Here is a 15,966-nt window from a genome sequence, read left to right as displayed (position 1 = left end):
GTTTCTCCACATCCTCTCCAGCACCTGTTGTTTCCTGACTTTTTAATGATTGCCAATTGCCATTCTAACTGGTGTGAGATGGTATCTCATTGTAGTTTTGATTTGCATTTCTCTGATGGAAATGCCTTTTATATTAAATAACCCACCCTATTCCCCACAGACCTGAAGTGGCACCTTCAACGTATATTAAATATCCATGTAACATGACTGGTTTTGGACTTCCTACTCTGTTCTGGTGGCCTCTTTCTGTACCAATACCATACCAATTCATTATGGTAGACCAATGGCTGGTTTTACTGATTTCCTTCAATTAACTGAACCATATTTTTTAAAGTAGTTTAAGTATTTCTTCTTAGTTTTTTCTTCTAAGCAGGGAGGAGCATATTTAGATGAGGGTTTGGGGAGGTATTTGAGCTGAAGCCTAAAGGATGAGAAGCAAGTAGCCATGAGAAGAACTGGGGGAACAACATTTTAAGCAGAGGAGTGAGTAAGGGCAAAGGCCCTGATATGTACAAAAGTCAAAAACACATAAGGCAGGCAGTGTGACCGATGAGCAAGGGGGAGTGGCAGGGCTGAGGTTGGAGAGGTGGACTGGGTCAGGTCACTTGGTATGAATTTTATTCTATGTTCGGCAGGAAGCCATTGAAAAATTTTATTATAACTTCAGGCATTGCATGATCTGAATTTCAATACAGTGGCATTTCATTTCATGAAATAAACATGATTCTGAGTTACTAAAGTTCAACCTGGGTTTTGTCATTTAAAACTATACTTTTATTTTATTTATTTATTTTGAGACAGAGTCTTGCTCTGTCATCCAGGCTAGAGTGCAGTGGCACAATCTTGGCTCACTGCAGTCTGCCTCCTGGGTTCGAGTTAAAACTATACTTTCAATCCACTAGAGGAGCCAGTTAAAGAAAAATGGTGACTTTTTTTTTTTTTTGAGACGGAGTCTTGCTCTGTCGCCCAGGCTGGACTGCAGTGGTGCAATCTCAGCTCACTGCAAGCTCCGCCTCCTGGGTTCATGCCATTCTCCTGCCTCAGCCTCCCAGGTAGCTGGGACTACAGGCACCCGCCACCACGCCCAGCTAATTTTTTGTATTTTTAGTGGAGACAGGGTTTCACCGTGTTTTGCCAGGATGGTCTCGATCTCCTGACCTTGTGATCCGCCCGCCTCGGCCTCCCAAAGTGCTGGGATTACAGGCGTGAGCCACCGCACCCCGCCACGGTGACATTTCTTAAAGTGAGACACAATCATATAATACTGTATTTTAAAACAAAAGATAACTTGTATGCCAACCTAGAGGAATGCCACACTCAAGAGTGAGGTGGAAATGAATCACAAAGCTAGAGCTTCAGTCGCCCCTCTACTTCCTGTTACCCCTTTCAGACTCTAAGCTACATGCACAGAGATGGTTTATCCTAAGAACTGGAAAGATGGCAAGGAGAAGCCATGTCATTACCCAGTGGCAGTTTGCTGGCAGCATCTGGTCCCTTTGTTTTCTTCTTCTTTTTCCCCACTCTAGTTGGTACGGGAGGTTCATATTTCTTTTTCTTGTCCTTGAGTTGTCAGAATAGCAGGAAAAAAAAATCACATGAAAATCATATTAAAACACACATTTATTTCTGTACCACCATCATCTATTTTCAGGTGGTACAATTTTCCTTATCTTTTAGGATGTTATTAAAAACCTGACTTGTTTCACATTCCTGCAATTTTAATAAGTAAATATGATTATAATAAGTAAATGTAGGCTGGGCGTGGTGGCTCACGTATGTAATCCCAGCATTTTGGGAGGTTGAGGCGGGAGGATCACTTGAGGTCAGGAGTTTGAGACCAGCTTGGCCAACATGGTGAAACTCCATCTCTACTAAAAATACAAAAATTAGCCGGGTGTGGTGGCAGGCAGCTGTAATCCCAGCTACTCAGGAGGCTGAGACAGGAGAATTACTTGAACCCAGGAGGCGGAGGTTGCAGTGAGCCGAGATCATGCCACTGCACTCCAGCCTGGGTGACTCCGTCTCAATAATAATAATAACAAATGAAAATAAATGTAATCTTTTTACCATACACATAAGTGACAATTAGCCATATTATTCCAGTAAGGTATAGAGGGTTAAGAATCAAGTTATATGCCAAAAGTTTAGGTAACCTGAGACAATCTTCATACCTCAGGCTATTAGACACCAAAATTATAGGCAATTTACTTTAATACTTCTATAATGTCATTGCTTTTACACACTTAAATAAATAAGTCATAAATACCTATCTGATGGTTAGGTCAATAACCTTTTCTAAAGCATGAAAAGCATATTTATTGTATCTGTAGGACAGGCTAGTTTAAAAACTACTGGATCATTCTACTTTTTAAAATTCATGAATCCCCACAGAACTTCTCAGCCGAGACCCATGACATTTTCCACAATTTGCTCATATCACAGGACAAATCTGGCATATTTACCTTGTCATCCTTCTTGCCACCTCCAGGACCATGACCACCACTCTGACTTTGACCCTGGGGGAGAAAAATCAGGCACAGATGTAAATTCAGAATATGATCACTTCAAAAGAATGCCTTTATACTGTCCTGTGAGTCTATAACATGTCCTGTGAGTAACATTTCTCCCTCATTTTAACATTTCTGAACCCAAGATGTAATACTTGCAGTCAATGTGTGCATTTAGTGTGGCAGAATTTCTTTTTCCCTGAAAAGATGTTTGATAGATTACTGGTGCACCTGGCAACTGATTGCATCTTAGAATCAGGAACAACTCTATTGAGAAGTAGATACAACTAAAGAGGCTGAGAGTCTTAAGATCACCCCCCTCTTGAGGGGAAAATATGGAGCTTCACATCTCTTGATAGGAAACTACCAGACTGAAGCTATCAAGAATATATTCCATAAAATCAGGCTATGAAAGCTACGTCATTTTACACACTCAAAAATCGTTTACCAATCATTTACCCCTTACTTAGATCACACCAAGATCCAGAAGACTTTCCTTCCAATAGCACCTTATCCAATTCCTACCCCTAAAGCCAGGGGGCTCTGGGGCAGGTCTTTCTTCTCAATCTGAAAAGCTCCATCACCTTAAGGTGTTAAGAACTTAATGTATTAATAAACTCAGTGGGATTCCTGATTTTAAGAGACCCTACAGTTATAGGACAATGCTTAACACTGAGCAATGTCTCAGAAATGGTGGCATTTCAAATATGAAGATGAATGAACTTACTGATTAGAAGGGCCCACTCAGCTCCCTCAAATCAGCTCCACACAGGCACTTCTAAATTAATACACCAACACTTCTTCACCTCTTGGGCATTTTACATGTTTCTCAGTCTTAAATAACAAGTACACCAATTACTGAACCCCTACTATATGCCAAGCAGTGTCCTAAACATTCTCCAAGTATTATCCCACTTAATTCTTACAAACACGATGACACTGGTACTATCATTACCCCCTCATTTGCAGATAAGAAGACCAAGGCCCAGAGAGCTTAAATGACTTGCCTGTTGTCACAAAGCTTGTCAGAGATGGAGCCAGGAATCACACTCAGGTTTGCTGAATGCCAAAACCTGGGTGTTTCTCTACTGTTCCAGAAAAAAAACGATGGGGTTTGCGTTCCAGCACAGCCACTTACTGTGTTTCCATTTCTTCCTTATCAAAATGAGGACAGTAGTAATTACCTCGAGGGAACTCTTGTAATAAATGAGAAAATGCCGGAAAAGTACTTGGTACATGCTTAGAATACTACCCAGAAATCCGTATAAGACCTCTATGAGGCCGGGCGCGGTAGCTCACGCCTGTAATCCCAACACTTTGGGAGGCCGAGGCGGGCGGATCATAAGGTCAGGAGTTCAGGACCAGCCTGGCCAACAGAGTGAAACGCCGTCTCTACAAAAATACAAAACTTAGCCGGGCGTAGTGGCGGGCGCCTATAGTCGCAGCTACTTGGAAGGCTAAGGCAGGAGAATCGCTTGAACCCGGGAGGCGGAGATCGCGCCACTGCACTCCAGCCTGGACGACAGACCAAGACTCCGTCTCAAAAAAATAAATAAATAAATAAATAAATAAAAATAGAAAAGACCTCTATGAGATCTGGCCTTCTTGCCGTTCATGATACAGGTTAAACATTCCCATCTCAGGTCCTTTGCACGTGCTGTATCTTCTGCCTTGACCACATTTCCCTCAGACATCTGCAGGGGTTACTCCCTCAATTTCGGTCCGCTCAAATTTCACCTCCTCAGAGCTACCTTCGCTGACTCTATAAAAAGCAGCCACTCCTCCAAGCTATCCCTTTCTATACAATAACCATACAACAATGACCACCCCACCCCTGACATCATATTACATATTTCTGATTATTGTCTGCCTTCTGCTCTAGAATGTACGCACTATGAAGGCAGGGACTTCAATCAATCCTCAGTGTCTACAACAGAAGCTAGCCAAAAGTTTAACAACAACAACAACAAAACACCAAGTGCTCAGTAAATACTTGTTTAGTGAATTGATGAATAAATGCTAGCTGTTTTTATTATTACTACTGCACTACGGGCCCTTTCCGTCTTAGCTCCGCCTGTCATTAACAACGTCTTTAAGGCCTCCTTCAAATGCCTCCAGCTCCGAAAGGCCTTCCACGACTCCGCGCTCAACTCCTCAGGTGGAATGAATCCCACCCTCTTCTCCAGCACCCTTCACCTGCCCGACTCAAAAAGCATTTTTCCCGGTGACTCGAGGAGGCGCCCCCGAAACTCCCAGCGCCGATCAGCAAAGCCCTGGTCGGCGGAGCAGCAAAGCCAGCGACCTGATCCGTTCTGCCGCCCCACAATACCACGCAGGAGACCCTCTGTCTGCGCTGAGCCCCGGCCCCAGGACCCCCGGGCAAGGCCCGCTGGTCGGCCCCGGCCTGCGGTGGACCTGAGCGCGGTCTCTGGGAGCCTCCACCCGCCGAGAAGATCAGGCCGGCAGGAGGAGAAGAAGGCTGTCCCAGTTCCTCGGGCAGCCGCCTCTTTCTCTCGCCTCAGGCCGCTGAGACCCCATCGCACCGCGACGACCACCGGAAAGAAACCCTTAGTCACTCACCATCTTGCCTTGGCCACTTGAGCTGCCGCTGCCGGAAGTTCCTCCACCACTGCGGCCCGCCAGAGGCGGAAGTCGTTAGGGACGCTACGGAAACTGATAGGAACCAAATTCTGCGCTGACCAAGTTGTGCTCCAAGGGCTTGCGCGGGCGGTCTAGGGCAACGCAGTAGTTTATAAGCATAAAGTGAACTTTATAAATATTTTACTTGAAAGAAATTTTTGAATACCCGTTATGAGGCGCTTGTCAACAACTTAAGACAATGACCCCTACTGTCAAAGAATTAGGACAATCGTGAAAATATAAAATATTTAAATTATGCAAAATTTATAACTGGGAAGAACTTTATGGCTCTAAAAACTGGAATGGTATTTGGAACCGGGAAGTTGACATATACATTTGCACAAATATTTCAGTTATTATTCAGCTTCTGGAATTTAACCTGCACATCTGGGAGTCTGTGTGTAATGAGTCATCTAAACCTGTCTTTTTCTGATGACCTGTGACTTGTGATGATGCCAAATGTCTTAAATTCCTCATCTTGAAGCTGATTGGTAAAGCTCCTCATTTGTTACACCCTCCAGGACATCAGAAAAATGGCAAGAATCCCTTCTGTTTCTGGAAATTTCATTAACAAGTGCTCAAAATGCTGCATCTTTCTGAACTGGAGAGATGGATGATTTTTTTTTCTGCTCCAGATTGATTTAGGGATTTTAGTTGTGAAACACTAAAAATATTTCCCTTATGAACACACAACAGGTATACTTCTTCCTTTTCATCATCACTGGAACACGGTAATAGAAAGTCTTAGCACTATCGCCCTCTGTTAACAAATCTGGCATCTAGTGTACGTGACACATGAAATCACACGATAGGACAGTATCACACATAGGATAGAGATGGTGAAACTCCCATCTCTACTAAAAATACAAAAATTAGTCGGGCATCATCGTGGGCATCTGTAATCCCAGCTGCTTGGGAGGTCGAGTCATGAGAATCTCTTGAACCTGGGAGGCGACGGTTGCAGTGAGATCACGCCCCTGCACTCCAGTCTGGGTGACAGAGCGAGACTCTGTCTCAAAAAAAATTAATAAAATTTTAAAAAACAAAATAAATATCCTTTCCCTAATGCATTTGACAAGAAACAAGTAAATAGTAAAATATATAGTATGCCACATAGTGGTAAATGCCATAGGAAAAATTAATGCCTAGGAAAAATGCCAGGATTAGGAGCATGCAGCAGTGGTGGGTGATTTTAACTTTAAATTGTATGATACTTGAGCAAAAGCCCGTAAGGCATGAAGGAGTAAGCTATTCAGATATCTGGTGGAAGAGCTTTCTAGGCAGAGGGAACAGCCAGCGCAGAGGCCCTGCAGTAGAAGCTGCAGAGGATGGAGATTAGAGACACCATATAGTGAAGAAGTCAGAAACAGGCACATAACTCCCAGTGGAAGCTCAGCGGTTAAAGGCGAGTCAATAGAACCCAGTAATGAAGAGAGTAGCCAACGTTGGCATCAGACTTTCCTATTGTGGCTGTAGGAAGTGACATAAAGTAAGCAGAAAATTTATCTACATAATGGACAGCTAAGAGAAAGCAGGGAGAGGATTAGAAAGACTATTTGGAGTGCTCAGCACTTGGGGAGGTTGGAAGTTGCAAGTGGAAAAGAGGGAGAGTTGCAGAGATGACTGTCAACCGGGGGGGGGAGGATTGAGAGTCAGCCATAGGGCAAAAGAGATGCACAGGGGCTGGGCGCCGTGGCTCACGCCTGTAATCCCAGCACTTTGGGAGGCCGAGACGGGTGGATCACCTGAGCTCAGGAGTTCAAGACCAACCTGACCAATATGGTGAAACCTCATGTCTACTGAAAATACAAAAATTAGCTGAGAGTGGTGGCAGATGCCTGTAATCTCAGGTACTCGGGAGGCTGAAACGGGACAATCGCTTGAACCTGGGAAGCGGAGGTTGCAGTTAGCCGAGATTGCGCCATTGCACTCCAGCCGGGGCGAAAAGAACGAAAATCCGTCTCAAAAAGAAAAAAAAAGAAAGTGACCATAAATGTAGTGCTCAAAGCTAGAAGGTCTCTGAGTTAGAAGTTCAACTTGGGTCTTACAGGGCTAAAATCAAGATACCAACAGGTTTCCTCTCCGGAGGCTCTGCTCTAGCTGTGTGACATCAGCAAGTCATCCTCATTTTCTCATCTGTATAACGGGATAATTATCTACCTTGCCGGCTGAGGATACGGAGAGGATAAAACTCTTGTTTTCTGATTCTTAAGAGATTTTTGCCAAAAGTCGATGGAATGGAGGCTGAGGTAGGAAGGTGTCCAAACGTGGACAGAGGGCTCACGCTAGGGTGGACAGAGGGGGCGGGGCCGGGGTGGACAGAGGGCAGGTGCCAGAGGCGAGCGTGCATCCTGTTCAGCAGCCCCTCTGCAACCTCAAGCACATCAGAACCAGCCCAGATGCTGACAAAATGCAGACTCTGGTGCCATCCGCCAGAGACTGTGATTCTATAGGCCCATGGCAGGGCCCAGACACCTGCATTTTAACAGATACCCCAAGGGATTCTGAGGCTGGGTGACTCATACACCACATTTTTAGAGCCGGAACTCCAGAACAGTGGTCTGCAAAGCAGGGCAGCCACACCCTGGTGGCCCAGGGGCCCATTCGTGTGTTGGAAGAAGCCATCAGAATGACTTTTTATTTAAAATATAAGAATAATTACTAAGCAAACAGCCAAGGTGTTAACGCCAGGTCTCGTTTCCAGCCTTGTCACCAGTGAGCTGTGTTGTTGTGTCTCAGTTCTGTCGTCTGTGAAATAGGGACCTTTATAGTTCCTCCTTCATGGTGCCATTGTTTGAGGACTAAAGTAAAATGCTGAGAATTGCACCCGGCATAGGACAATTACTCTAGGTATCAGCTACTCTGATTATTATTATTATTTTGAGACAAGGTCTCATGCTGTTACCCAGGCTGGAGTGCAGTGACAGAATCTTGGCTCATTGTAACCTCCACCTCCCGGGTTCAAGCGATTCTCCTGCCTCAGCCTCCGAAGTAGCTGGGATTACAGGCACCCGTCCCCATGCCCAGCTAATTTTTGTATTTTTAGCAGAGACGGGGTTTCACCATGCTGGCCAGGCTGGTCTCCAACTCCTGACCTCAAGTGATCCACCCACCTTGGCCTCCCAAAGTGCTGGGATGACAGGTGTGAGCCACCGCGCCTGGCCTTATTAGTATTTTTTTTAAATATACAAATTGCCATTGGCACCCTCATTCCATGCATATATTAGATGGTCCCGTATCCCATTCAAAATTTACAATCTCTTCGTAGAGTGGTACAGTGATCTTCAAACACATTTCTTCATGCATTCTCGAAAGTAATTTGCAAAATGTATTTCTTGATACATTTCTAGGTTAGCATCTAAATTTCATATAAGTTTAAATAGCTGCAAATGATCCACTTGCCAGAAAGTTTTAAGTATTGACTTTTTAATGTATATACACAAAGGAATCTAACTATTATGATAGCTTGATATCTCATCCATTTCAAACTTATGTATGCAGGCTCTTTTCTAGCATTGAAAATATTTGCTTTCATCTCTTTTCCCTTTGAAGCGAATATTTCCATTCCATTTATCATGCATACTTTTATCCTAATATCACGTATGTTGATGCTGGAAAACATTTTATTGATTGACCTCTCGCACATTTTTGCAAAAGTTTTATGTAAGTCAAAAATTTTTAATGTATTCTATTTTCTGTGTCTTTTGGGTCCTACATGCTAAAAATGTTTTCTGGATTTTGAATTATTATCAATTACCACTTGTACGCACTTGATCAAGATGATATACAGTTTGTGCTAAGTTAGTGTTCATTTCACCTACCCATGGATGGATATGACAATGTCAGAATGAGGCAGGATTCAGCACCAATTCTAGTCTCATTAGTTATTGTTTATAGATGTTTGGGCTGAGAATTCTCGTTCACATAAATGGGAAATGAAATAATTTTGTAATGAAAATGTCACGCAATTCTTTCCAATCCTGTGTTCTAAACAGAAAATCACACAGTGATTGATCCACAAAATCTATTACTAATGATAACTTGAAATAAGTCTTCAATGTGTTTGCAAAGAACTAGAAAACATTGGAGGTGCAAAACAATTCAGTCACCAGTCATTAGGGTCATTCAGTTTCTTAGTTTCTGGGAAATGCACCCAAAAGGCTTTCCCACGACTTACCAAATACTATCCATGAAGACCTATTACTCCTTCACTCAGAGTTTAAACCAATAGCCTGAAAAAGAACTGAAAAATCTTGACTATCGTTAATCTTATTATACCCCTGGAAATACAATTTTTTTTTTTTTTTGAGACAGGGTCTTGCTCTGTTGCCCAAGTTGGTGTGCAGTGGCACGATCTGGGCTCATTGCAACCTCCACCTCCCAGGTTCAAGCCATTCTCCTGCCTCAGCCTCATGAGTAGTTTGGACTACAGGCACCTGCCACCACGCCCGGCTAATTTTTTATGTTTTGTAGAGACGAGGTTTCACCATCTTGGTCAGGCTGGTGTCAAACTCCTGACCTCAAGTGATCCACCCACCTCGGCCTCCCAAAGTGCTGGGTTTACAGGCGTGAGCCACCGCACCCAGCCTGGAAATACGACATTTTTCATACGATTTTAAAATCATAAGAATTTAAAAGTTAACCTTCTTTAAATATATTTTTGTCAAAACCATGGAGCAGCAGAGTTTTAGAGCATTCTATTTCTGAAAAATGTCCAATTGACAATTAGTGCTCCACTTCAACCCATTGAGCCAAATCAGATTTATTTCTTGGGAGGAAAAAAAAAACCCTCAACTTTGTTTTTCAATTACACAAACCTCTTCATATGTAATTCAAAAAATATTATTTTTAAAATGACAGAGATAAATTATGGAATGCAACTCATAAGACAAATGATCAGAAACAGTTAAGATAAAATTAAAATAATATATTTACTTTATAGTTATATATAAGAAAAAATTAATATTTCTCTTAATTTTTAATAATGCAATTATCATGTAGCTGAATGAAATATGAGTTATCTGTGAAGCAAGGATTATAATAAAATGTGTGGTATTCTTGGGTAAATATGTGTGTGTGTGAATTTTTTAATTAACACTTGGAGAAACCCCGTCTCTACTAAAAATACAAAATTAGCCGGGCGTGGTGGCGCATGCCTGTAATCCCAGCTACTTGTGAGGCAAGGGCAGGAGAATCGCTTGAACCTGGGAGGTGGAGGTTGCGGTGAGCCGAGATCACACCATTGCACTCTAGCCTGGGCAGCAAGAGCAAAACTCCGTCTCAAAAAAAAAAAAAAGAAAAAAGAATCGAGCATAAAAATCAGAATAATTACATTAATTTTGTAAGACATCATCAGGATTAAACATTTTCATTTCAGGGAAGAGAAAATAAATATACAATATTGTTAAAATTTAATTTTTCTGGCAAATACATTTCAAAAATAGGAAGTAGAAAACAAAAACATTTTTAAAGATGAAATAAGATGATAATTTTTTCTGACAATCAGAATAAATATTTCATATGACTGAATAAAAATAACTTTTAGCAACCTCATTGAATAATACATGCTAAATCTGAAAGAAATTAAGTTAGGGTTTAATCAATGGGTTTTTCTGTTATCTAAAGCAGCCTGAAATATTGAGTAGTCCCAGCAAACCCTGTAGTTACCCTGAAAAGACTATTACAAACCAATATTGCTTCCACTGTTCTAATTTACATTTTGTCCTAAGGGCAAGTATTGAGATTAGCTGAAGAAAGTGCTCCTGTTTAAATGCATTTTAAAAAGTCATTTTCAGCCTCAGTGTCTGTTACCAATGCTTGTTTGCTTTACTCTCTAGGGAGGCTCTGTCAAGAGTGATGCATTTTATGTCAATGCATTTTATGCAAAAGATAGGTCATCAAGATTGGGCCTGGTGGCTCACGCCTGTAATCCCAGCACTTTGGGAGGCCAAGGCGGGCAGGTCACTTGAGGTCAGGGGTTCAAGACCAGCCTGGCTAACATGGTGAAACCCCGTCTCTTCTAAAAATACAAAAAAAGAAAAAATTAGCTGGGCGTGGTGGCAGTTACCTGTAGTCCCTGCTACAGGAGTCAGGCCTAGGGTTTAGTCTAAAAAAAATTCCGAATTATGTCTATTTTGCGAGCTATCATGATCTGGGTCTTTAATTGTGCCTTCTTCCTTTTGCTGTATCTGGCATAACATTTACAAGAGATATATAATGCTAATACAGTGACACATACCATAAAGATAGCAAAGATTAGGCATCCAAGAAGGTTATAGGTAGAGTCAGAGGGCAGTCCACAACCTAACCAGCCAAAAAACCACTGCATGCGTCATCATATTCCTCGGTCAGACTCACAATATGTTTACCCTCCTTATCAAGGGTCATTTGAACCTTATGATAAATCTTATTTGAGGATTGTAGGACCAACACTATATCAGAATCCAATAAATTTAATCTCTCTTCCAGCCAATGTATTGCTACAGGTATATAATCCTGAGGAGGGTATAAATCAAATGCAAGGAACGCCTGGTCCTCAATGTCTAAATTATCATAGGACTTGTTAACAGTGGACAAATCAATTTTTCTCACCACTTTTGTATTGCCCCATATACTGGTATTTGGGGGGTGGGGAAATAAAATTAAGAATGAGAGTTATCTTAGGGTTCATGAGGACTGGCCTGGTCCAGCGTCTCTGGAAACATGTTGGCTTTCCTTGTATCCCTAGATACCTGCTGAGCCTCTCGTGTTCTCTTGATTCACAGATCTGCCCACCTCGGCCTCCCAAAGTGCAGAGATTTCAGGCGTGAGCCACTGTGCCTGGCCCAGGTGCTCATTTTAGGTGTGAAATATGAATCCAAGAAGTGACTCCCTTTAACTTTGCAGTGCAAGAGTTGGTTAAAAGCACCTGAGGGGAGGCCGAGGTGGGCAGATCACGAGGTCAGGAGATCGAGACCAGCCTGGCCAACATGGCAAAACCCTGTCTCTACTAAAAATACAAAAAGTTAGCCAGGCATGGTGGCAGGTGCCTATAGTCCCAGCTACTTGGGAGGCTGAGGCAGGAGAATGGCATGAACCTGGGAGGCGGAGCTTGCAGTAAGCCGAGATAGCGCCACTGCGCCTGGGCAACAGAGCCAGACCCCGTCTCAAAAAAAAAAAAAAAAAAACACCTGAGAAGGTCCTTTCCAGTGGGGTTGTAGGGAATCCTTCAGTTGGTGTCTTTTCCAGTATACAAAGTCACCTGGCTGTAATCCATGGTCTTGGGGTCATCTGCCCCTGAGAGCTCACTGTGGATTCTGTTACCAGCTTTGTTTTATTTGTTAAGGTTTTGTGGAGCCTTTGGCAATAGTGCAATATTTCCCCTGTGAGTGAGGCTGTATAAGCCCTCATTCAGCCTCACAGGTCTCCCTGTTATCATTTAATTGGGCGATAAACAATGTTTTCCAAAAGGAATGGATCTAACATTAAGCAAGACCAGTGGGAGGGTTTTTGGCCAAGGAAGGTTAAAAGACTTCATCAACTTAGCTAATTGAGTTTTTATTGTGCCATTTGTCCGTTCCACCAGCCCGGAGGATTGGGGATGGTAGGAAGAATGGAAATGTTGTATTATGGGCCAGATTTTGCAAATGGATTGAATAACTTATCCAGTCAAATGAGTCCTGCGATCACTGTGCAGTTCAAAAGGAATTCCCCAAATGGAATGATTCTCTCTAACAAAATTTTCCCTACTGTTAAGGCAGTAGCCCTACAACAAGGAAATGCTTCTACCCAATGAGAAAATATGCCATCTAAGACCAGCACATATTTGAAATTTTGAGATGGCGGCATCTGGATAAAATCCAACTGCCATACTTCAAAAGGTCCTACTGGCAAAAGGAAATGACCTTGGGAGCCATGTAACGGCTTGCCGGGGTTCTGTTCTGGGCATATAGTATCGAGTATACATTTTGGGCTGCCATGGGGGATGGTTTCCAAAAGTATTGTTTTCCCCATGATTCCATTTTTTTAGGGACCCAGTGAGTCATTTCATGAATAAATGGAAGGAAAAGCAATTGTGCACCTATGGCAATTACAGTTTTTTTGTTAGGCCCTAGCCATAATTCCTTACTTGAGTTGAGCATGCCTCCGTGCCTCCCTTCTGCTGCCAGGTTTGTTTCTCTTTTCTTTCTTTCTTTCTTTTCTTCTTTTTTTTTTTTTTTTTTTTTTTGTGTGTGTGTGAGACGAAGTTTTGCTCTTGTTGCCCAGGCTGGAGTGCAATGGCACAATCTTGGCTCACTGCAACCTCCACCTTCCTGGGTTCAAGCGATTCTCCTGCCTCAGGGTCCCGAGTAGCTGGGATTACAGGCATGCGCCACCACGCTCGGCTAATTTTGTATTTTTAGTAGAAACAGGGTTTCTCCATGTTGGTCAGGCTGGTCTCGAACTCCCGACCTCAGGTCATCCGCCCACCTCGGCCTCCCAAAGTGCTGGGACTGCAGGCGTGAGCCACCGCGCCCGGCTGCCAGGTTTGTTTCTCTTGACGGGTAGATGCTTGTTGACATTGTAAAAGAATGTTAGTGAAGGTATTTGTAGGATGAAAGTTACATTCCTGTACAGGACAGGACTTCTTTCCTAGGTCAGCATTCTTTGCTGCAGCATTAGCTAGATTATTTCCTTTTGTTTCTTTAGTGTTATCCTATGAGTGCCCAGGAATTTGTATGATTGCAAGTTGCTTTGGCATCTGAATTGCTTCTAGTAACTCTGAGACTTAGTGTCCATTTCATACGGGCTGTCCCGATGAGGTCAGAAATCCTCTCTGTTTCCATAGCATGCCAAAATCATGGGCCACTCTGAAAGCGTATTGGCTATCTGTACATATATTTGCCACTTTTCCTTTAGTTAATTTACAAGCTCTAGTTAATGCTATTAATTCAGCCATCCGGGCTGAGTTGACTCCTTGGAGTTGGGCACTTTCAATTATGTCTGTTATGGAAGTGATGGCGTATCCTGCCCTGTAATGCCCCTGGTTGTCCCTTAAATAAGAACCCGCCATGAACCACATTAATTCAGCTTATTCTCAATGGGAGTTTCCTGTAAAACTTCCCTAGGGGAGAGTAAGATGTTAGCAGATTGCAGTCATGTTCCTCTTCCTCTTCTTGTTCTCCTGGAAGGAGAAGCAGGGTAGCAGGGGTAAGAGTGTTACAGCGCTTCCATACTGCCCAAGGTAACTTATAAATTCAATGCCATCCCCATCAAGATACCAATGACTTTCTTCACAGAATTGGAAAGAACTACTTTAAAGTTCATATGAAACCAAAAAAGAGCCCGCATCGCCAAGTCAATCCTAAGCCAAAAGAACAAAGCTGGAGGCATCATGCTACCTGACTTCAAACTATACTACAAGGCTACAGTAAACAAAACAGCATGGTACTGGTACCAAAACAGAGATATAGACCAATGGAACAGAACAGAGCCCTCAGAAATAATGCCGCATATCTATAACTATCTGATCTTTGACAAACCTGAGAAAAACAAGCAATGGGGAAAGGATTCCCTATTTAATAAATGGTGCTGGGAAAACTGGCTAGCCCCGTAGAAAGCTGAAACTGGATCCCTTCCTTACACCTTATACAAAAATTAATTCAAGATGGATTAAAGACTTACATGTTAGACCTAAAACCATAAAAACCCTAGAAGAAAACCTAGGCAATACCATTCAGGACATAGGCATGGGCAAGGACTTCATGTCTAAAACACCAAAAGCAATGGCAACAAAAGCCAAAATTGACAAATGGGATCTAATTAAACTAAAGAGCTTCTGCACAGCAAAAGAAACTACCATCAGGGTGAACAGGCAACCTACAGAATGGGAGAAAATTTTTGCAACCTACTCATCTGACAAAGGGCTAATAGCCAGAATCTACAATGAACTCGAACAAATTTACAAGAAAAGAAAAAACAACCCCATCAAAAAGTGGGCAAAGGATATGAACAAACACTTCTCAAAAGAAGACATTTATGCAGCCAAAAAACACATGAGAAAATGCTCATCATCACTGGCCATCAGAGAAATGCTAATCAAAACCACAATGAGATACCATCTCACACCAGTTAGAATGGCAATCATTAAAAAGTCAGGAAACAACAGGTGCTAGAGAGGATGTGGAGAAATAGGAACACTTTTACCCTGTTGGTGGGACTGTAAACTAGTTCAACCATTGTGGAAGTCAGTGTGGTGATTCCTCAGGGATCTAGAACTAGAAATACCATTTGACCCAGCCATCCCCTTACTGGGTATATACCCAAAGGATTATAAATCATGCTGCTATAAAGACACATGCACACGTATGTTTATAGCGGCACTATTCACAATAGCAAAGACTTGGAACCAACCTAAACGTCCAACAACGATAGACTGGATTAAGAAAATGTGGCACATATACACCATGGAATACTATGCAACCATAAAAAAGGATGAGTTCATGTCCTTTGTAGGGACATGGATGAAACTGGAAACCATCATTCTCAGCAAACAATCGCAAGGACAAAAAACCAAACACTGCATGTTCTCACTCATAGGTGGGAACTGAACAATGAGAACACATGGACACAGGAAGGGGAACATCACACTCTGGGGACTGTTGTGGGGTGGGGGGAGGGGGGAGAGATAGCATTAGGAGATATACCTAATGCTAAATGACGAGTTAATGGGTGCAGCATACCAACATGGCACATGTATACATATGTAACAAACCTGCACATTGTGCACATGTACCCTAAAACTTAAAGTATAATAATAATTTAAAAAAAAAGTAAAGTTAAAAAAAAATAAAAGAGCATT

General features: G+C 42.4%; 1 protein-coding gene across 1 annotated transcript in view; it reads right to left on the bottom strand.

Moving 5' to 3' along the window:
• PSMC1 (proteasome 26S subunit, ATPase 1) overlaps window positions 1–15,966 on the bottom strand; it is a 73,508-nt gene that overhangs the window by 10,952 nt on the left and 46,590 nt on the right. Inside the window, exons 2-4 of the mRNA XM_004055564.5 lie at window positions 5,088–5,239; window positions 2,463–2,516; window positions 1,464–1,560 (exon numbers count right to left, since the gene is read on the bottom strand). Of these exons, the coding sequence (XP_004055612.2) occupies window positions 1,464–1,560; window positions 2,463–2,516; window positions 5,088–5,090 (154 nt within the window). The 5' untranslated portion in view covers window positions 5,091–5,239. The remainder of the gene's footprint in view (window positions 1–1,463; window positions 1,561–2,462; window positions 2,517–5,087; window positions 5,240–15,966) is intronic.

Source organism: Gorilla gorilla, chromosome 15, assembly GCF_029281585.2.
Source record: "Gorilla gorilla gorilla isolate KB3781 chromosome 15, NHGRI_mGorGor1-v2.1_pri, whole genome shotgun sequence".
Lineage (NCBI taxonomy): Eukaryota > Metazoa > Chordata > Mammalia > Primates > Hominidae > Gorilla > Gorilla gorilla.
Note: the sequence above shows the minus strand (reverse complement) of the source record. Positions and strands in the feature narration are given on the sequence as shown.